This window comes from Poromitra crassiceps, assembly GCF_964638095.1.
Source record: "Poromitra crassiceps genome assembly, chromosome: 6".
In the NCBI taxonomy this organism is placed as follows: Eukaryota; Metazoa; Chordata; class Actinopteri; order Beryciformes; family Melamphaidae; genus Poromitra; species Poromitra crassiceps.
In genome coordinates, this window is record NC_139627.1 from 32489573 (window position 1) to 32511794 (window position 22222).

At 44.7% G+C, this 22222-nt stretch overlaps 1 protein-coding gene across 1 annotated transcript in view; it reads right to left on the reverse strand.

The window, feature by feature from the left end:
• Positions 1–806: 806 nt before the first annotated feature.
• The window catches only part of epha3 (eph receptor A3), a gene marked incomplete at both ends in the record, with an annotated part of 207816 nt that continues 186400 nt past the window's right edge, over positions 807–22222 (reverse strand). The window contains 2 exons of the mRNA XM_083638195.1: positions 807–912; positions 11648–11803. Of these exons, the coding sequence (XP_083494321.1) occupies positions 807–912; positions 11648–11803 (262 nt within the window). The remainder of the gene's footprint in view (positions 913–11647; positions 11804–22222) is intronic.

The following is a 22222-nucleotide window of genomic DNA, read 5'->3' on the forward strand; positions in this document are numbered from 1 at the left end:
GAGACAATAGGTCCTCACTATGGTATTATACCAGCCCAGGTCCCTCATGGACAGAGACAATAGGTCCTCACTATGATATTATACCAGCCCAGGTCCCTCATGGACAGAGACAATATGGTATTATACCAGCCCAGGTCCCTCATAGACAGAGACAATACACTATGGTATTATACCAGCCCAGGTCCCTCATGGACAGAGACAATAGGGGTACTGTAGGTAGTTACAACAAAATATCACGCTTCAGAGGTCATTAGTCCAGGAAGGGATGAGCTGCATGTCTTCCACCCGACGCACCTCAGCCACCGCACCGCCTCACTCCACAGGCTGCTAATCAGGCAAACTGTGCGGGGACTGTGAGAAATCCCATCCCCCATAGGCTGCAAAGGGCTCTGCTATCCATCTCAGCCAATCATGGGAAGCTCTGGCACTGAGGTTTGTCCATGCCCCGCCCCGTGTCTCACTCCAGTCCCAGTTCGTTCGTACCCGTGTCCACTGTCTCCGCACCCCGCCTTGCCCGGGGTGAGGGTTTGTCTTAAGGCATCTCCAGCTTGGTGTGGAGGGATGGAGGGCTGGAGAGACAACCAGTGAACTAGCTGGTAGGTCTGCGCTGAGCTCTTTGTAGTCCTGTTTCGCTCAACATCGTCTTTCCATGAGCCAAAGGACGGGGCCCCTAGTTCGGGATCATCTCCCAATGTTTCTCCATATTTCGTTTGGATATGTGTCAGAGGGAGAGCAGCAACCGTAGTCTGTTCAGACAGACAGGTCTCTGGTGGGCTTTGTTGTTGTTTTGGTGTTGTTTTGGTATTTTAAACAGGTACTGGGCCGTTCTTGGTGTGGGAATCGAGGGCTTTGAGGCTGCTCACGATCTTCTTCTGAGGTACTACGATAGTCACTCCGACCTTCTTTAGATCCCTGGTGTGAGGGAGAGAGAGGGAGAGAGGAAAAGATGGGAAGAAAAAGAGAGATGGAAAGCATGCATTAGCGTTGGTGGATGTGACACCCATGTGACATTTAATGACACGCTCCCAGCACTGCTCCCGTCCCCTTCCCTTCAACTGTCAATCACATAGGACCGCATTTCCCAGAAGGCGGCTGGGCTGCCATAGCACTGAAGTGTGTGCATGCGTGTGGGTGGGGAGTTGCCTACATTCTCCATCACTAACACACACGGAGGGGGGCCTATGGGGCTATACTGACGGCTGCTATTATGACCCTGTCAATGGAGCAAACAATGGCATGCAAGGACCGCTGTTGCAGAAAACAGCTCTCTGCATCACATTGAATTGCATTTCTTAGAGGGGGCAGACCAAGCCCCACACTCTGGTTCTCAAAAACACAGAACTAGCAAAAACTGCAGTTCCTCGAATGGCCACTTGAGGCTGGCTGCTATAGAGTCCGCCATGTTAAAATGCCCAACTTTGTAGCAAAATAACATGTTAACAGCCTGGTTCAAAAAACTGTTTTGTAAAATAGATTTGGTAAATTATGGTCCCAGTTAGAGTCAAATAGTGACCGATGATGGCAACGGTGAAAATGCCAAAGTCAAGGCTTCCAAACGAGAGTCCACAAACCGATGGGTGACGTCACGGTGGCTATGGAGACAGTCTATGAAGCATACATATTTGTATACAGTCTAGGGAGCAGACAGTCTATGGAGACAGTCTATGAAGCATACAAATTTGTATACAGTCTATGGAGCAGACAGGAGTATGGGAAAGGGAGCAGCCCTGGAACATGTGTAGGACAAAACACTGATCTAGATAATCACATTAACTAGTTAATATTCGACACAGCTCGTCAACGACTGCAATTAGTTACATGCATTCAACTACAACACATTCTCATTAGGCAAAGATCATTCAAAATAACGTAGAGTCACCCATCTTCCCCCCATGCAGAGTAGGCACATTTTGAGGTGTGTTATGCATTGTTACACATATACATACAGTATCAAATACACACTGTTGTTAGTAAGCTTGGATGATTACAACATTGGGTCAAAGCCATGTTTAAAACATATGGTGGCAAGATATGCAGAAATACACACGTACGCACGCACATGCACACATGCACGTACTTGCACACACGCACGCACGCACACACACACACACACACACACACACACACACACACACACACACACACACACACACACACACATACACACAGCATTGTTGGTGATACAGTATTTTTTTAAGTCATGTTCGCCTCCTGTTAAGATGAAAACACATACAGTATAGTATTATGGCATATTCTGGCATTGTATTAGTAGAAGCAGTGCACCTACAGTTAAAGGAGTAGTGGCATGACTACGACAAACACTTTCTCAGCCACCGAGTCCTTTCAGTGCACGCAAATTGAGGCAAAGTACACAAAGTGTTTAGTGGCATTACTTAGTGCTTAGTGGCATTACTTCAAAGCTGGTTGTTTGTATTATTTGGATGCAAGCAGGGGCTTTAGTTTGCCAAGGGCAGCCAAAAGAGCAGACTTGTAGAGATATCTTGGCCATCCAGAACCAGAACCACTAACCACCTTTCACTCAATGCTACAATGTAAAGGGATAGTTCACTCAAAATAAGTTGTGGATTTATTTTGGTACCTTATATAGCGCGCCACTTATTGTGTAGTGCCACAACATTTCACCGTCATTGCTACAATTTAAAGGGATAGTTCATTCAAATTAGGTTGTGGATTTTCTTTTGGTGTAGTTCCACAACATTGATCACCCTCATTGTAGTAGTTGGGTTTCCATCCAAGTGCTTCATGCAAATTGTGATGTCAAATTAGAAAGACTGAAGGGAAATGGCAAATTTGAATTAAAAATCAATATTTTGACAGAAAGTCAAAACAAAGAAGTCAAAAGATATTATGCAATAAGTAACAAAAATTGAATAATGATGGTATTTGCAGTCAAATGCAGTCTCCAGAATATCTGTCATCCCCAGTAATGTCTAATGCTCCCATATATAATGCACCCGTTGTTGCTACATGACCATCTGATAGTAGCTAATTCACAGGTTATATTTTGCAACATTTGAAAGTTTGATTTTTGGGTCGATGTTTCAGATGGAAGCTATTGAGCCATCACAGATCATTTGCAAACTATCCCTTCAAAAGCCAAGAGAATGAAAGTCGGTCGGTGGTTCTGGAGGCAGTTTCGAGTTCCCAGGGCGTCTTAGGCCCTGGTCCACCCACCATCCGGAGCCTGCAGAGGAGAGGGGGGCGTTAGAGAGTGGTGATCCCCATGGACGCCTCCCATTCTGGGCAAGAGGCCGGTGTGATGTGGACCTCTGTCAGTACAATTCTACTGAGACACAGCCAGGCCCGCCAACATTAGCACAAAGTATTTGCTTTCATGGTATTTTAACATTTTACCAGCTTCTAGTAGCCTGGTAAAACCCTGATAACGTGACCTCACATTCTGTTTCACTCTACGTCTCAGTCTGGATTACAATCTAATATAAATCTGGACTACAATCTCATATAAATGTGGACTACAATCCATCCACATCAAGTTCAGTGGGCGGGACTCGGAGTACTTGGATTGGATTGGATTATAGTCTTAAATATCCCCGAGGGGCAATTTGATTTGCAACAATAGTTCACACACAGCACAACCAGTGCACATGAGAAAACAATAAGGACACACACAGCACAACCAGTGAACATGACAAAACAATAAAGACACACAGCACAACCAGGTCACATGACAAAACAATAAGGACAAAAATTGCCTTGATAGACAACTCCTTCTGCCAATCAGCATCACAAAATCCAATCCAAATCCACTGGGAAGAAGGGCAAAAACGTCTTTTAATTTCTGCAATAGCGGCACTTATGGCTGTATTTACACTACTAACATTAACGTTACAGATTGTTGCTTCGGGAGACGCCATTATTGTTTTGCCAGCGGCGTCCCTTATGTTGTCAACTATGAGGCTGGTCCCTGATTGGCCCGTGCACTTTGTCATTTCTGGAAATCGCTGGGGGGCGGGCTGGAGGCCAGACTGATCCGCAGAACCAAACAGAATGAAGTCACATGATCAGGATGGTTTAACTTTCTTAGCACATTGCTCCAGTGTTCACAAAGAAATGGAACATTTACAACAGCCTCAAAATATACAGAAAGCTCATGTTTAGCCATTACATGCCGACAGCTTTTGTATCTCACATTTCAGGCATTTCAATACATTTCAAATCCAATAAATCAGTGTGTAAGCAAAGTAGAGGGGCGAGTGCCACAATGTAATTAATTACACAATAATTCTCCATGATCATGTTGCATCCAGTTTACTCATATTATTAAATTGCTATAAATCTTATAATATATTCATAATACATCTTAGCAAGTAGCAGCAAACTGACATAAGTTACATGAGAATAGTTTTCTATGGGTAAAAAAACACAAATTATTGTTTTCTTTGAAAATATGACTGGTTTTGTGGTGCTTCTTTGCTTTAATAATCCCTGAGTGGTCATCACAGTTCACCTGTTATTTAACCACTACTGCTGCACTGTTTTCGTAGTTATAATAATCATCGTTATTTAAAAGGCTTTAAAGCCTGGTTTCTTATACTGTGCATTGGGACGCAAATGCGGTTGTGGAGCTCAATTGCATGACCCTTATCAAATTCAGAATATTGTCATTTTCCGAATAATAGTGGAATATTGTGTGCATAAACCTAGTCGCTGTGTCTCATCTTGTCACCTTTAGTAACAGCTGAGACAGAGACATAGACACAGAGAGAGAGAGAGACAGAGAGAGAGAGAGAGAGAGAGGGAGAGAGAGAGAGTCTTTAAATGCCTGTTTGGCCATCCTGTGGGGCTCTGTAAGAAACTGTTGACATGAATACATGGGACGTAATGAGGCAGTGGCCCTAGTGGTGAGAGAAAGTCATGTAACAGAGGGGTCGCAGGTTCAAGTTCCACACAATGGCCATGTGTCACAATGGACTTCCTCACAATGGACTTCCATTGAGCCAAACACCAAATCTCTATGGACTTCCATTGAGCCAAACACCACATCTCTACCTGCCAGTGACACCTACTGTACCAGTGTCAGCAAACTGTGGAAAGAAGCAATAACCATTGAATACATAGTCAACCAATGATTTTCCATCTGAAAGAGACATGTATTTGCCATATCGTGTGCCCATTGCAAGGGCAAGCGTTATCTTTGCCAGTTTCTAGCACTCAGCATCTCAATTTCCTTCTTCTAATTTTCACTGGGTCACTGAAGCACATCCTTTGATGTACTGACCCAGTGGTAATTAAAAGGAAAAAAAAGGTTTGAGTGCTAGAAACTAGCAAAGACAATGCTTACCCTTGCACTTGGGTGAACTATATGGTCCGGTCTCTTTTTGCACTGTGTTAAAAAAGTTTGAAGGCAGTCATCTTATTAGCAGATGTTGACACAAAACTTGAAGAATGACTCCAGAGAGATGACAACAGCATACATGATGTTTCCCATTTAACAAAAACCACAAACATGGGAATATGATAAATGTAGTGATGCTGAGCGTACATAGTTCACCTTTTTCCCTCTAATTCTAGTTCCTCTACAAGCTATGTAAATTACGAGGCTGGTATATACAGTATTACAAATATGATGTCTGTCAGTCAAGACCAGAACAGCTTCTTCCCAACTGCCATCACTCTCATCACCAAGGCCCGAAAGCCCCCACTACTACGGACTCTACCCTCCCCACCCCCAACATCCCCTGAGCACAAATTAAAAGTATATTAGGCAACAATTTAATAAAAAAAAAACATTATATAGACTTATACAAAAGTTTCCCGTCAAAACCATCACTTCTGGTCCATATAATAGTGTGGCAGTGTGTTTATGTGGAGTGACGCTGCCCCCAGCTTGTATTTTCGTGCTTTAACATTGTTTTGGCTGGTCGGGACTCTTCTGGGCATGGGCATGTTCAGAGTCCCACATGGGGGCGTGTGGCACCCAGCCAATAACATCGCTCATTTTGGAGCAGCCCAGCCAATAGCATCGCTAAATAGCATCGCTATTGGCTGGGCTAAGATGTTAAGATGCTAAGCTAAGATGCTTAGCATCTTACATGTAGTTAAGATGCTAAGATGTTCTCAGAGGGATCAGCTCAGCACAGCAGAGTCAGCGTGGACTAAAACAAGGAAGTGCGGCACCTTCACAGAGCATTTTGCAAGCTGTTTGGAGCTTATATCTCCATGGTTTGGAGGTATGTGTGTGTTTATTTGTGCTTTTATAACATAACTGCTATCAGTAAAAAAAAAAAGCCCCAAGAGGCCATGGTTTACAGTGAGTTTACAACGGCTGAAGGGCAGTTTACACCAAAGATCCGCAATGAGACGAGTTGAAACTTGCAACTGCTTGCAACGGGCTGAGATGGAACCATCTAAAACCATCGACTAGATGAGACGGCGGACCGTTTCCATAGCACCGACTGTCACTCCCGCTCTTTTACTTCCTTACTGCCACGGCTTTTTTGCAGCTGGAGTATTTGTAGGGGATAGTAAATGGTAGCGTTTTAACATGACACATCCACGTCCACCCACCATCAGATGGACGCGAGGTGAAAACACTTGGGGCCCTACAGTATCTTCGTACGGCGCTATCGTTTGCGCTGCCATTTGCGCGCCTCTTATTGCTATCTTCTCTGCATCTTAAGCTATCGTCTGCCTCCACCGTCCAGTTTTGCGCTGGGGTCTAAGCGCAGACACAGGTGTAGGCGTGGCCCAGGCGTGTCCGTGGGCCTCTAGCCTATCATCTGTCTCGTGCAAGTGTCATTTAGCGCTGTGGGGAAGATACCGTCAGTATGTTCCGACCGCAAAGAGAGGTTTGGGCGTTGCCCGTTCCAAAATAGACGTTCCAGCGCAATGTGTTAGAAAAAGGGGCCTTGGGTGCTCTCAATTTTAACGCCAGCAAATAGCTGGTCTTAGCGCAAACAACCCCACTACGCCATGTGTATGCCTGAGCGCACACAGTATTCTCCGTGCAGTGCAGGAAATCCTTGCTTGGATACATACGCATGGCATGGATGTCTCTCTCTCTCTCCAACACTTCGCGCACGCAGACACTCTTCCCTCCTCAGAATGCCACATTGATTTTCAACTATAGCCTACATTGCAGAAAAAACACATCTTGATTTAAAAATTAGAATTTGTTTGTCTGGTTTTATTAGGCTACATAATTCCCGACCATACAAGTCTGTGGTGTAACATTAGATTACTTTAGGTAGGAGAGGGTAGGAGAAAATAAAAAGCAAATGTTGATCTTTTCCAACCATTATACGTTTAATAGCACCTCAATTATAGCCCTCTCCACTTCCCTCGTTGGGGGGAGAGAGAGAGAGACACGGGGCATACTGCCTCACCTCGTAATAGCCAGTAACCTATAGGCCTAGCTACTGCAAAAGTTACCTGTTGAAAATTCGATGTCTGGTTTTGTCACGAGTAGCTAACAGCTGAAGTCCCTCTCGCCATCAAGCAGACAGTGACGGAAGCATGTGTCTTTATGTGCGCCAAGGGGAAAATTACGGACTAAATTGGTGGGATTCGATGTATATATATTAATAGAAACGAATAGAAAATGGCTGATTAATAAAATGTGTGCTGGTGGAACGAAATTCAACTTCAAATAGAGCAGCATCACTCATCACGGCTCTCAGTACGCTGCAAATTACGCATGCAGTATAGCCCCGCAGCGGAGATGCAGGAGAAGAGAGCCCGGAAAGGGATAAGCATACGTCCATACAGATGTTTGGGCAGCAGCCCTTTTCCAGCGTGTGAAATGGCAATAATACACAGGTGACTCACAGGTGGGCATGAGCATGTTATTTGATTTCTATGCACGACAGCCTCACATCTCTCTCTCTCTGTCTCTCTCTCTCCCCATCTAGGCTATTATTTTCACTCTCCCTCTTTCTCTCTCTCACTTTAGTCCCTCGCAGTGAGGAGGAAGCTGCTGACATGATGCTGTGGTTTTATCGGCATGACCACACCTCCACAATGCTTTTGGGCATAAACATAGATGTGCGCCGAGATGACGTGAAGCACAGCGGGCCGACACGCCCACAATTAGGGCTTTGCGCGGCGCTATTCCAACGCAAAACGGGCGCTAACACAAAATTACCGCCGTTGGGAAGATAGGGCCCTTGGTGTGCTACTCGTCAGAACAAACAGTCTGCATGGGTGCCTACGTGTCCAATCCTGGCGCTTGAATGCTGCGTATCCATAATAACGACTGCCGCTACCCCACGTGGGCCAGCTGACTTTGCCTGTTGACAAAGGTGACATACTCAAAACAGCCCCTGCGACTTGACAAGCTGAATCGCTGGCAACGCATCAGCCGGCTGGAGTCAAGATGAGACGGGTCGGTTTACAGTGCTGCAACTTTCCCTGCGACGGTTTCATCTCGTCGCGGCTCTTTGGTGTAAACTGCCCTTCACTGGGGAATCGCACTGGTTGCATTTGCGTTGCGTTGCGGCTGTGCTCCGGTTTTGCTCCATGCTCTGTGGCCAACACTAACCGGCTGCGTGCAGAGCACGTCACGGCTCCGCTCCGCCAGACAGCTAGAGTGACGAGACCGACAAGTTCTCGCGGTGAAATTGCGCCAGACAATTTGTATGTGGGATAAATACAACAACAAACAGGCAGAAGATCATTGTTCCCAACTGGCGAAGTAGAGGAGGGGTGGACTTGCTTGGTGTTGTCCTTGTAAAAAGGATGTGTCGTGTCGTTTTTTTTTTTTTTCATATTTTGTGGTTTTCCACATCAATTATTCACTTTTCCTCATACATGTTTGTCCTCTGGCTTGATATTGAATGCTGTAAACACCTCTGCCCTGTTGACTCCATGCCTGGCTCCGCCCAACTTGCTGCAGCTTTGCTCCGACATCCGTGAAAAATAGAAGCCTTGCGTATCTTTTTCGGAGAGCTCCGGATCGTCGGAGCTGGGACGGAGTAGACACGCAACGCAGCGGAATAGGTGAGAGTTGACACAATGATTAGAGTGGAAACGTATCGGCTCCGAAGCCGTACCGCAGCGCAAACGGACCGAACACGGACTCAGTGGAATGTGACCGTAAGAGGTGTCCATGGCAAGCCATTGTAAAATCACTGTAAACTACAGCCTCACACAATTCCGTGGAAACGGTCTATAAGTTACAATAGAAGTACATGACCCGTATGCTTGCTCTTTTTCTCAGGCACTGGGTAGAGCAACAACTGTGGTTGTGGTAGAATAGGTTAGTCTTCATACATGATCTAAATATATATATATAGACATTTTTATTTTGTCGTAGGATAAGCCCCTTGAGATGCAGCATCTCGTTTACGAGAGGGTCCTCGAACACAATACATGAAACATTTCAGGAATACAAAACAAAGGTAACATTCAACGAAACAATTAACAAATACACACATAAATGCTCTCCCACCATCCCAAGCATCAATTAATCTATACAGACATCAATACAAACAAGGCTTTCCCACATAGTTAAGTATAGACTATATTATATAGACATATACTAGACATAGAATAACAGACAATCAAAAACAAGAACAACTCGATTTAAGAAAAACAAACAATGAAGTCTTGAAGATAAGAAAATAAGTAATTGATCTAAATGAGTCAGGCAAATTATTCCAGTCTGATGGTGCTTTGAATTTAAAAGCTCGTCTCCCAATTTGTTTAGAGATTTTAGGGACAATAAAAATGGTTGTTGAGTATGCCTAAGTGAATAAGATGATCTAAATGGAACTAAAAGCTGTTTTAGGTATGAAGGATAGTTAAAGTGAATGCATTTGAAAACAAAGAGTAACCAATGAAAATGTCTCCTAGAGTGAAGTGGTTGCCAGTTAAGTGAATCATACATGAAGCAATGATGTGTGCGGTAAGGACACCTCAGAACAAATCTACAAATATTATTAAAAACTACATTTAAAGGCTGCAGATATTCTGATAAATTATATCCCCATAATCAATAATGGGAAATAAAAGCTGTTGAACAATACGTTTTCTCACTTTGAGAGTAAAACAATGAGATGATTGATATAGAATTCTAAGACTAGCATTTATTTTATTTCTAATGAAATCAATATGAGGCCTAAAAGAAAATTCTGAATCAATCCAAAGTCCCAAGTATTTAAATTTGTCGACATTAGTAAGTGGAGACCCATCAGTAAAGTGAATGGCTAATTGAGAAGATACAGCATGATTAAGACTATGGCTAGTGCCAAACAACATACTACAAGATTTATGTTTGTTAAGTACAAGATTGTTATTTGAAAACCATTTTTGAACAAAAGAAAATTCCATTTGCAGAGAATTTTGAATTTTGGTTATATCTGAATCAGATGTATAATATATATAATAACTATATAATATATATAACTATATATATATAATATAACTGTATCATATGCATATAACTGAACAAAACAATTGGAACACATTTTTGGAAGATCATTAATGAAAATGGAAAAAAGTAAAGGTCCTAAAATAGATCCTTGAGGGACCCCCTTATCAACAAGTAAAAAATCAGATTGATTATGGTTAAGGAAAAGACACTGACGACGATTATGAAGGTAAGAATTAAACCAAAATAAAGCCTGTTGGGAAATACCAATACTGTACTATGAAGCTTATCCAGAAGAAGATAATGATCAACGAAATCAAAAGCCTTAGTTAAATCAATAAATATTGCCCCTGTAAAATGACCTTTATCTAGGGAAGAAACTACATCATAAGTAAATTTTACAAGGGCAGTAGTAGTAGAAAAATTTGAACGAAAACCAGACTGAAATGGTGATAAAATATTTTGAGCATTAATATACTGTGATAATTGATTAAAATTTAACTTCTCAAATATTTTTGCAGTACTGCAAATAATAGAAATTGGTCTATAATTGTTAACATCCAAAGGATCTCCTCCTTTATGAAGGGGAGTAACCTTTGCACAGCGTTTCAAAAGGCATCATGAGCTACCATGCTTTGGTAGTTCATGTGAATGTGAAACAGCATCTGGAGTGAGTGAAGACTCGTCACTTGAAACTGTTCCCAGAACGATACAAGTGCTGTGGAAAACTATTTGGCTGTTCCAGCTATATCATCAATATTACTAGCCTGTTAAAACTATCCTATCCTAACGATCATGTGAACTCACATCCTATTTGGCTCTATGTATCAGTCTGGACTTTGGGAGTACTTGCCTTGACAGACAACTCCTTCAGCCAATCAGCATCTGCAAATCCAATCCAAATCCAGCCGGAAGAACGGCAAAAAGGTATTTTCCAATAAGAAACTCCGCTGGTGCATACTCTTGTTCTTGCTTAATTGTTGTTATTGAGTCTATTTCTGCAATAACTGCTCTTATGGTTGTGTTTACTCTACTAACGTTAACGTTACTTATACTCGTTGCTTCAGGAGATGCATTTCCGGTTTGCCGACACCGTATCTGATTGGACGGTTATTGTGTCAACTATGGTGCAGGTCCCTTATTGGCCCCATATTCTAATTTCAGGAAATCACTGTGGGCGGGTGGAAGTCCAGACTGATCCGTGGAGAGAAACAGAATGTGAGGTGTGTGTGTGTGTGTGTGTGTGTGTGTGTGTGTGTGTGTGTGTGCGCGCACGTGCATGTGTGTGTGTCTTACTCTGCAGAGGTCTTGGCCAGGGTGTCACAGGAGCTGTAGCTGACCCCAGAGAAAGCCTCCTTACAGGGCAGAGTCCTCATCCCGTCCATCCAGTCGCCCACCGTCCCCAACGAGGGCACCTCCGAGCTGCTCCTGTCCAGCAACAGGTTGGCCGGCCTGGGAGTGACCAAAACACACACACAGGTGGTGAGGGGAAGTTAGGCCATTCACCACTACTGCATTTTAAAACACACACAGGTGGTGAGGGGAAGTTAGGCCATTCACCACTACTGCATTTTAGTCGACTAGTCTGAAATCCCAAGTGGAAGTGAGAAGACGATACATTTCCCAAGTGTGCTACTACTGCATCACATCACATTCATAACTAAAGATACTTGCAAAGTGCAGTTTGAGTCACTTGAGAGATAAGGCTTCAAGGAGATGTTATGCTTTCATAACTTTCTTAAATCCCCACTCCATTTTGACGTTGAACTAATTTGCAAATTTTGTAGCACGCAGAAGTCAAGCCGGGCGAACACTTTTTATAGTCACTGGAGTATTCCCTGCTCCATGTTACACCCAGAATTCCCTAGAGGTAGCTTGACCTGGGATGATGTTTTCCATGTCCCAGAGAAACACCACGCACGCACGCACGCACGTATGCACACACAGACACGCACACGCACACGCACACACACACACACACACACACACACACACACACACACACACACTCCAAACCTCACTGCCAATCCAAATCAGTCATTGGGAGGTGGACTCCTAGTATTCTAATGAGTTTATTTACACAGCTATGAATAGTATACTGTCCTCTGGGAGAACTACCCTGGTTTCTCTGTGCTGGCAAGCATCTGCTCCCGTGTGTGTGTGTGTGTGTGTGTGTGTGTGTGTGTGTGTGTGTGTGTGTGTGTGTCTGTGTGTGTGTGTGTGTGTGTGTGTGTGTGTGTGTGTGTGCGCACGCACACGCGTGGATGCATGCACGCTGCCCTTATAAGAACACCTTTGTAACGCAGTTTTGAACGCCGCTCGGCGCTCCCAATATGCAACAATAAAGACAAATAAAACAGCATCCTCTATCATGTTGGTTGTTGTGTCATTCAATGCGCCAAAACCCTTGAGTCTTGTAGACACGGGTTGAGCTTCAATTAATGCAATTAACTTTTTAATTGTCATACTAGGAGAAAAGGGGGAGTAGGGGATATGCATCCATAAGGACAACTGACAGTATGCTGCATGTCATATGCTGCATGTCATATAAACCTCTTCCTTTGTATGTGTGCTCCCGCCACATGTGTAAGCTCAATCCGCATACTTTTTGTAAAGTCTGATGGTGAATTGAGTCACGTACACATACACGTGCTTAAGTGTGTGTACACATGAGCCATGCCATAAACATCTCACTCCAGCCAGGTACCCAAACTTGGTAACCCTGTGCTAACGTTACATAACCATCTTACATGCTTTCTGACAGCTGTTTTGCATCGCAGCTGAATATAGGCAGCAAGTGCACGCTGGTCAGCTCTGAGTCTGTTATTTCAATACAATTAACGTCAGGTTAAAAATGTGCTGCAAATAGCTTTTTATGTTGATTTATAATTTAATTTAGCTATCAGGTATAATGTTAGTGCACTCATTACACAGCACTGTGGCTGATTTAGTTAAAGCAGAATTTCAGTATTTTTCAACCTGAACCCTATCTCAAGATTCAAGATTCAATCAATTTATTGCCATGTCAACATAGTTGATAGGAATTTGTCTTGGTTCACTCAGACAAAAAGACAAAGACAGTGCAGCAGCACACCATATACAAACAATAACCATTTTACGCTAGAAAAAAACAACATTCAGGAACAGTATCCAGCAGCATCGTATTCAGCAGAAGTGCATACATTTTAAAGTATGCACTTTAAACACACACACACACACACACACACACACACACACACACACACACACACACACACACACACACACACACACACACACACACACAACATGTAGGGCCCTATTCTCCCACAGGCCTTAGATGCAAAAACTGGCCTTAAACGCAAAAAAACATGCCTTGCGCCTGCCTCGGGAAGATAGCAACATGGCTTTACGCCCCGAAATGCGCTTTAGGCCAAACAGGCGTGGCGCAGTGCCAGAATAGGCCAGAATGGGCGTTTCGGCCTTAAATACTGGCCTAACGATATCTTCCCCCCTGGCGCTTTGCGCTTTTGAAAACCAGGCCTTATTCAGTGCGCCGCGGATATTCCACGCACAGCTTCTCCTCTGCTGATGCAGTTAGATTGGTTTGAGAAGCATAATAATATGGAATAATAGCCTATATATGGAGACAGACAGACGGGATGAAGGGAGGGGGGGAGCAGAGCGCTTGGCTTGTCTCTGGCTTTACTGGATTGCTCCGTGGAATTGGAGCTTAAAAGGCAAGCTTGTGACTTGTTTACTGCACTTCCCCAATGAGCAGACTGTGCATAATTTTACGCTTAAAAGGCGTGGTTGTAATGCTTAAGGCTGCGTGTAGCGCCGACACCAAGATATCGAGTGGGCTGGTCCACGCCCACTGATCTGCGCTGCGCTGGGCGCTCAGCACAGTTCATAGGCTGATGCAACGATAGGGGCCGTAGACTTTGGAAATGCTGTGACCCTCCGGGGTGAAAGGCAAGTGTTTGCGCCCTCCATGCACCACGACCACAACACCCTTACTGGCCGTCGCACTACTTCAATAGCAGACTCTATGAGGTACCGTATCTAAAAACGTGATATGCGGCATATTTTAGTTCAGAAATGCGATTTACGTTACGTATCCCTGGTTGGAAACGTAGAATGGCAACATTTTATTCTGGCGAGCAGGCTGCTGCATATTCGACCAAGAAAGAGACATGGAGAGAGGAGCAGTGAGATGACATGTCAAATAGAGACAGGGGAGAAAGCAGTATTTGAGGCGGTGTGTGCATGTGCGCACGTGTGTGTGTGTGTGTGTTTGTGTGTTGAGTGTGTGTTGTTTCAGTGAGATTGAGTCTTTCTCTGCCAGATCAGAGGTCTGTCAAAACGCTGAGGGCCCCCCAGGACCCCCTGGAGTGACTGGTGTACGGACAGGAAGGAAGAAGAGATGTGGAAAGGGGGGAGGGAGGGAATGGGGGGGACTTAATTTCCCTCTCCTGGTTTCCTCCCAGGGGTCACAATTCTCCCGTATTTCTCACGATCTCTGATACATTTTCACACCTTGTTTTACTTTTCATTATCATAACCTGTTTCTGGCACTGTAGCCTACAGCATGTATTGTATAAGCCTAACTGTTCAACGGTTTCAACCTCGACAACAACACTGCGACACCAGTGAATCATTTCCATGCATGTACGCGAAGAGAGAGAGATAGCTTTGTCATACGTGCCAACTTTGGGCAGTGAAAAAGAGGGAGATTTTCTGGGCTATCGCTGAATGGGCTACCCTCAACATCCCCCCACCCATATAACCCTACACCACAAAATAATTTAATAAATACAAGGATGTAAATTATTCTTAATTAGTCTTAAATAAAATACAAATACAAAATATATAAAAGATGTGATCAAAAGTCAGCATCTAAAATTTACATCACAAAAAATGAAAAAGAAATCTTCTTGGGGACTAGCATGGCCATCTTCACCTCTGCCTTGTTGACTTGCTCAGCCTCCGACACACCACTCATGAGGAACGTGAAGATGTTAGCAGTTCCCCTCTGTGCTTCCACAGCTTGTTTGTGTTTGTCATAGTTGTTCTACACTTAATTCGGCCTGACATAACTTGTAAAACGCATGGTGTTTGCTGATGTGACTAGCAGTTAGAAATGGGAAAATCTCACACCAAGTGGACTGAAATTTGGACATGTATTTCTTCTTCTTGGGATGTGTTTCATCCATTCTCAGTGGGAAAGCGAGCTGAGACCTTTGACTGTATGCATATGGTAGCGCGGGGAAAGGTGGAGTATTATGGGATAGCTAGTAGGGTGTATGTCTAACTGTATCTGTCTGTTATGATGTTCTGTGCATGTGGGATTTGGGGTTTTGGAGTGGCAAGTGAAGGGAGCATAGGGCCAGTGGGTGGAGACTTGGGAGAGAGCTGTGTGAAGCTGGAAGAGAGCAGAGGTGCTGGGGAGAGCTAGGCTAGGTAGGAGAAGCTAGCGAGGTGTTGGCGTGCCTGCCTTCATGTGTGTCTGTCCGTTCGTTAATAAAGAGTTTGATAAGCCAAAGGATCTGCCTCGGTGTGCGCCTCATTCCGCCACATTGGTGTCAGAAGTGGGATCGTTTTGGCTTAAAAATCAGGCTCGACTTAGCGTTAGCAGTTAGCCGTTTCTAGCTAGCTGCCATGGACGACCACATGGGAATGGCTCGTGACGGAGCACGCCGGGAGTTGACGATAACTCCGGAGCACAGCTGGTGGTCTGCCAACTTGGGGAAGATGGAAGCCTGTGTGTTGAAGGGGATCAGACAGCTGTTGGAGGCTACGCCTGCCTGGGCAGAGAAGTTGATGCAGCTAATAAAAGAGGCCACTCTGCACGGTGAGCAGCGGCCGGAGCCAGCACGGACAGCTTGTTGGACTTGTGGGAGAGTGGGTCACTTAGCGAGAGGGTGCCACTACGGTTCCAGGAGAGGGACCAGACCCAGGGAGCAGAGACTTTGGGCGCGTCCAGGTGTCTGCTGGACGTGCGGGACATGTGGACATTTGGCCAGGGTGTGCCCCGACGCTTTCCGAGATCAAAGGACAGTGCGAACGGAGGGAGGTCCGCCTGGAGGAAGGGTGAGGCTCTGTTGGACATGCCGTTCGCCTCAGCACTTGGCCAGAGAGTGCACTGAGACTGTGGGGAACGGAGGAGACACACAGCCTGGGGAGGAGGTGAGCCACCAGAGGGAAGAGCCGGTTCTTCAGGTCGGGGCGATTGTGTTTCCTGAGGTACCAGCGGTGCAAATGTCGGAAGAGCCGGCCCAGTCAAACTGCTCCACACCCCCCGCTGGTGCTGTGCGGAGGTCCGGGGTGGAGAGTGAGATGCCGTCCATTTGTGTTCCCACCGCTGACCTGAGCTCGCCGCCCCCTGGGGGAGGGGGACGGGAGGACGAGCGAGTGCAAGGGGTGGAGGAAGATGAGGGGGACTATTCAGACTGTTCAGATGTGGACCTGGAGGACGATGACATCACCATCATGGATGTCGACGTGGGTGAGTGGAAACACAGACAGATGGAGGATGCGGATATCGGTCCGGTGTACGCGTGGGTGGCGGCCGGACGCCGACCCCCTGTGGAGGAGATTCACCGGTGTTCCGGTGCCACAAAGGGACTGTGGCATGTGTTTGAGGACCTGCGTCTGTGTGAAGATGGGATTTTGGAGAAGAAAGGGGGGCAAACGAAAAGGGGGTTCCAGACGGTGGTGCCTAGCTACCTGCGGGGGTTAGTGTTACGATGGGCGCACAGGATCCGCAGCGGTCAGGGTCATCTGGGGGCTGAGAAGATGCTTCCCCATGTTCGTGCACTTTTCTATTGGAGCCAACACCAGGGAGACGTGGAGGACTACTGCCGTCGCTGTGTTGAGTGCGGTGCGGGGAAGGGGAAATGTTCGGTTTAAAATGAAAAATGTTGAATGGCTTATTGGGGTTGATGTAGGGTTGTTTTGGGGGTGTCATTTGGGGGCAAATGGTTTAAAAAGGGGGGGGCAGTGTAGCGCGGGGAAAGGTGGAGTATTATGGGATAGCTAGTAGGGTGTATGTCTAACTGTATCTGTCTGTTATGATGTTCTGTGCATGTGGGATTTGGGGTTTTGGAGTGGCAAGTGAAGGGAGCATAGGGCCAGTGGGTGGAGACTTGGGAGAGAGCTGTGTGAAGCTGGAAGAGAGCAGAGGTGCTGGGGAGAGCTAGGCTAGGTAGGAGAAGCTAGCGAGGTGTTGGCGTGCCTGCCTTCATGTGTGTCTGTCCGTTCGTTAATAAAGAGTTTGATAAGCCAAAGGATCTGCCTCGGTGTGCGCCTCATTCCGCCACAATATGGTGGCCCTCACCAGAGCTTAAGCGAGTGCAGTGATGCACCGTGCGTCACTCGTCACTGTCTCTGGCTGTGGGTTGCCAGGTAACATGACACATATCCTACAAATTGGGAGATTAGCGGGAGAAGTTGTCAAGCGCACAGCGGGAGAAACGGTTAAAAATCGAGAGACTCCCATGTAAATCGGGAGTGTTGTAACGTTAGCCCAATAAACACATCACACTCAAAGTACCGTACTTATTATTTTGTTATTTTAATTCTATACTAGAAATAACTGCCTTGCGGTTGTATATTGCCTTTGCCAACCAGTCAAGTTGCAGTCTACATCCATGGCTGTCCAAACTCATACAAGCACAGATAACTTGAAGCATAGAACCATAGAGACACTGCATGAAATAGGTGACGCCTATCATGGGGGAAAGCTCTCCATTCCCTGCCATACACCAGCATCATTTACCTTGAATTAAACATAGCTAAAAGCTGTTGTGTGGTGGGCTGTGCAGACAACAACAAATGTAAAAAAAATTGCCATTTAAAGTTTAAAGTAAAAACGAGCAAAACAAGGAACCCGTTGAGAATTGGCGAGAAGAAAAATGTGGATGTAGCTGTCAAGGAAGTAAGATGGAGTGTTGATCTTCCGTATCTTTGTGTGCAACACATGACATAGGAGAATGACAGGATTGGGGGTCAGTTTTTATTTTTTGGGCGTGGTTTCTGAATGATGCTCCGCAGTGTCTCTATAGAGAGTCCCGATTTTATTTTTTTTAATCAACGATGAATGTATAAGGAAAAGTCTACTCCCTGTTTATTTTTTGTTTGTTTTGTTTGCTGCTGTTGTGGTTTTGTATTTTCTTTTCTTTTATACTTATGTTTTCTTCTTACTTCTTCTTCTTCTCTTTTTCCTACAGTCTCCTCTCCTCCCCTCTCCTCTCCTGTGTCTCACAGCAGTAGGCAGCGGTAGATAGATACCTACGTCTGGCCCACAACTTTTGAAAAGTGGTTAACAACTGATCCTAAGACCAAAACCAATTTGCATGACAGACATGCAGTATGAATTGACCAACCATGGATGGCGTGACGCAGCTCGTGGGGCGGTACATTTTGAACGATGTCCCAATGCACGCAGAGAGCCGGACTTACGCAACGGCCCAGCCAATCAGATTTCACTGTAGGAATTGCTTTGCTACGGGAAAACCAGGAAATGCTGACTTGTGATTCAGACCCTCCATCGCTAGAAGCATGCTGACTAAGATGTTCACGTTGGAAGCACAACACTCCTGTGGGTTGTTTTAGAAGGGTAGGGACAAACCAACCTTGTGGTCATATGGGCCGCTGGAGGACTTGTTGGGAAAAACAAACACACCGGAGACGGAGAATAACCTTTACCTCCCACCTCCTTCCCATTTCTCTTCCCCTCTTTTGCTCCATCTTTCCTTCTTTTCACATCCTGTCATGTAGTATCATGTTTTTAGGGCTCTCCAGGGAGGAGAGGAGAAGGTGAGAGCTTGAACAGATACATGTGGGCAGCAGAGTATGGGAGGAATGCACCTCTCACTGTGTTACTACATCTCCCAGGGGGCACCTGGCCAGGGTTAGACGGGAATACAGGGCCGATACTGGCCTTTTATTAAAATTCAGATATGGGCCAGTCAGTGTCATGTAGAGATTAATTGAGTATTGAATTACTTGTCAATAGGGGTGTACAATTCATGTAAGAATCACAACTCTTATCTTCTACGATTCTGAATCGTTTCAACAAACAACAAAAATATGAGAAAAAGTAGGTTACGGGTACAGGCAGAACACATCCCATTCATTGGAATGCAAAACAAAACAGAAGATATTCATTGGAGTTTTAAAACAAAAAATAAAATAATTAATCTTTTTATTTTTGTATTAGCCTACTTTAACTGATTCTTCTTGAAGTAACTATAATAATAAATACTAAGATTTTTTTTTAATTTGTGCAAGTTTAGCATGAATAAATCTTACCTCTTGTCTTAGGTTTGCATTTGTGTGTTTACATTATTTCAAACAGGTGATACAACTTTTTCAAAACATACTGCATAATCTTATACACTTGTATACACTGCATTCATGCCATCATTTGCTACACTGCCTTTCATAGCACACAGCAGACTGGAGTAGATCTTGAAATCCCCCTATGTACTGCACTGAGATTTTTTTTTAATCAAAAATCAATTTTGAATCAAATCATGACCCCCAGGAATTGTAATCGAATCAAATCATGAGATACCTAAAGATTCACACCCCTAATTGTCAACTATTAAATTAATCTGGATCTATTTTGATTAATCGGTTTGAGTATTCTTTTAGAAGAAGAACATGTCAAAATTCTCAGATTCCAGCTTCTAAATTAAAATGTGATAATTTTCTGGTTTCTTCACTCCTCTGTGACAGTAAACTGAATATCTTTGGGTTGTGAACAAAACAAGACATTTGAGGACATCATCATGGGCTTTGGGAAACACTGATAGACATGTTTCACCATTTTCTGACATTTTATAGACCAAACAACTAATCGATTAGTCGATAAAATAATCAACATATGAATTGACAATGAAAATAATCGTTAGTTGCAGCACTAGTGCCGTCCACCTCTGACATGATGGATATGACAGATTGTTTGATTCCATATTTATTGTAGAATTGATCAATAATGGTTGGTTGTCTATAGGAAGCCCTTAACCTTAACCTGAATTCATTGTAGGGTGGCATTTTGGATTCTAAAGTTTGTAGCCTGGGTTTCATGCAATGTTTCAGTGGTCTACATGCTGTTTCACAGGCCTGTCTCCCTGCCAAGACAAACATTCTGTGCGAAATACTGACTTTGTTGGCATCCAAATGGTCGTATTGAATATCAACACAAAATGACAGCTATTGGCAGCTTTCATTGAAAAGTATTGGTTTCAGCGTTGGTTTTCAGAAGTACGCGAAATGTCCTCTTTCCCCCATTCACCCTATCTTCTATCACTTCCTGTTACTCCCCTCCGGTGACTATATTGTCTCCTCATATCTTTCAGCCATTCCTTAACTGTTTTTCTCTCATCAACACAAACACTCTTCTTTCCTTCTCTCCTTCTTTCCCAGGCCAAGATCTACATCCACATAGACCTGGGCTCAGCTCCATTCAGCCCCGATCCCAGTCCACATCCACATAGACCTGGGCTGAGCTCCATGCAGCCCTGGCCCCGGGCCCAGGCACCTTGGCCAGGGAAGAGCCTTGGCTGGAGCTCCAACTCAAACTCAATTTCCAGTTATGCAGTCGAGTCTAGCCAGAACCCAGACTAATCAAACCAGAGCACATCCAGCCATCTGCACAGAAATCTGGATATGGTGTTTGTACTTTGTACTGTAGCAGTGTAGTAGCCTACCTGTCATTGCGGATATGTTTTGTCATATACAAGCAGTGTAATTAAACTAGTTTTTGCAGTAACTAGTAATCCAAAGCAACTAATTACTTTTTCAAATTTAGTAACTACAGTAAGTTACAATTACTGAAATTGAAATGGGTTAGTTACTACTTTAGGATGTGAAAATACTGGAAAACTTCAGAGGATTATCCGGTTTCCAGGGAGAGAGGCTCCACACTCTCCACAAGCTACACATGCCGCAGCTGCAGCCAGAGCCCCAGAGGCTAATGACCTTGAGTAGGCTATAAGCCCCAGAGGCTAATGACTTTGAGTAGGCTATACGTCCCAGAGGCTAATGACCTTGAGTAGGCTATAAGCCCCAGAGGCTAATGACCTTGAGAAGGCTATAAGCCCCAGAGGCTAATGACCATGAGAAGGCTATACATCCATGAGGCTAATGACCTTGAGTAGGCTATAAGCCCCAGAGGCTAATGACCTTGAGTAGGCTATAAGCCCCAGAGGCTAATGACCTTGAGTAGGCTATACGCCCCAGAGTCTAATGACCTTGAGTAGGCTATACGCGCCAGAGGCTAATGACCTTGAGTAGGTTATACACCCCAGAGGCTAATGACCTTGAGTAGGCTATATGCCCCAGAGGCTAAGGCTGGGTTCACACCGGCGACCCAAGCCTTGCCTATGCCTTGCCTTTACCCACGCTTTTAAATAGGCGTCTGTTTTAGTCAACGAGGCTGCCGGCCGCCTGAGTGTGAACCCTGCGTGTACCCATGCCTTGCCTGTGCCTTGCCGATTTTATCGTTTAGGCGTGAGTTCTATTTTCAAGCCGACAAGGCGCGTGCAGGCAGGCTTCTTCTGTCAAGCCATGAAAGAAAAACGCGACAATATCCGTGGGAAATGGCAAAGTCAACTGAATTTCAAAATAAAATGGAGTTACTACAACAGTGTTGAGCAGAGAGAGAGAGAGAGAGAGAGAGATTGACGGGTGGCTATCACGTGGGGCTTTCTCCCTGTCTGCAAACAAATCTTCATGAGAGAGAATAGCGACCGAAGAAGCAAGATGGACAATGTTGTTGTGCCAGCACATATTCTTGCAAGATCACCTCTCTAAAATGTCCGACTATAGTCAGACCTGGTTATACATATCCAGCATCAATAGAACATTAAATATATCCGATTT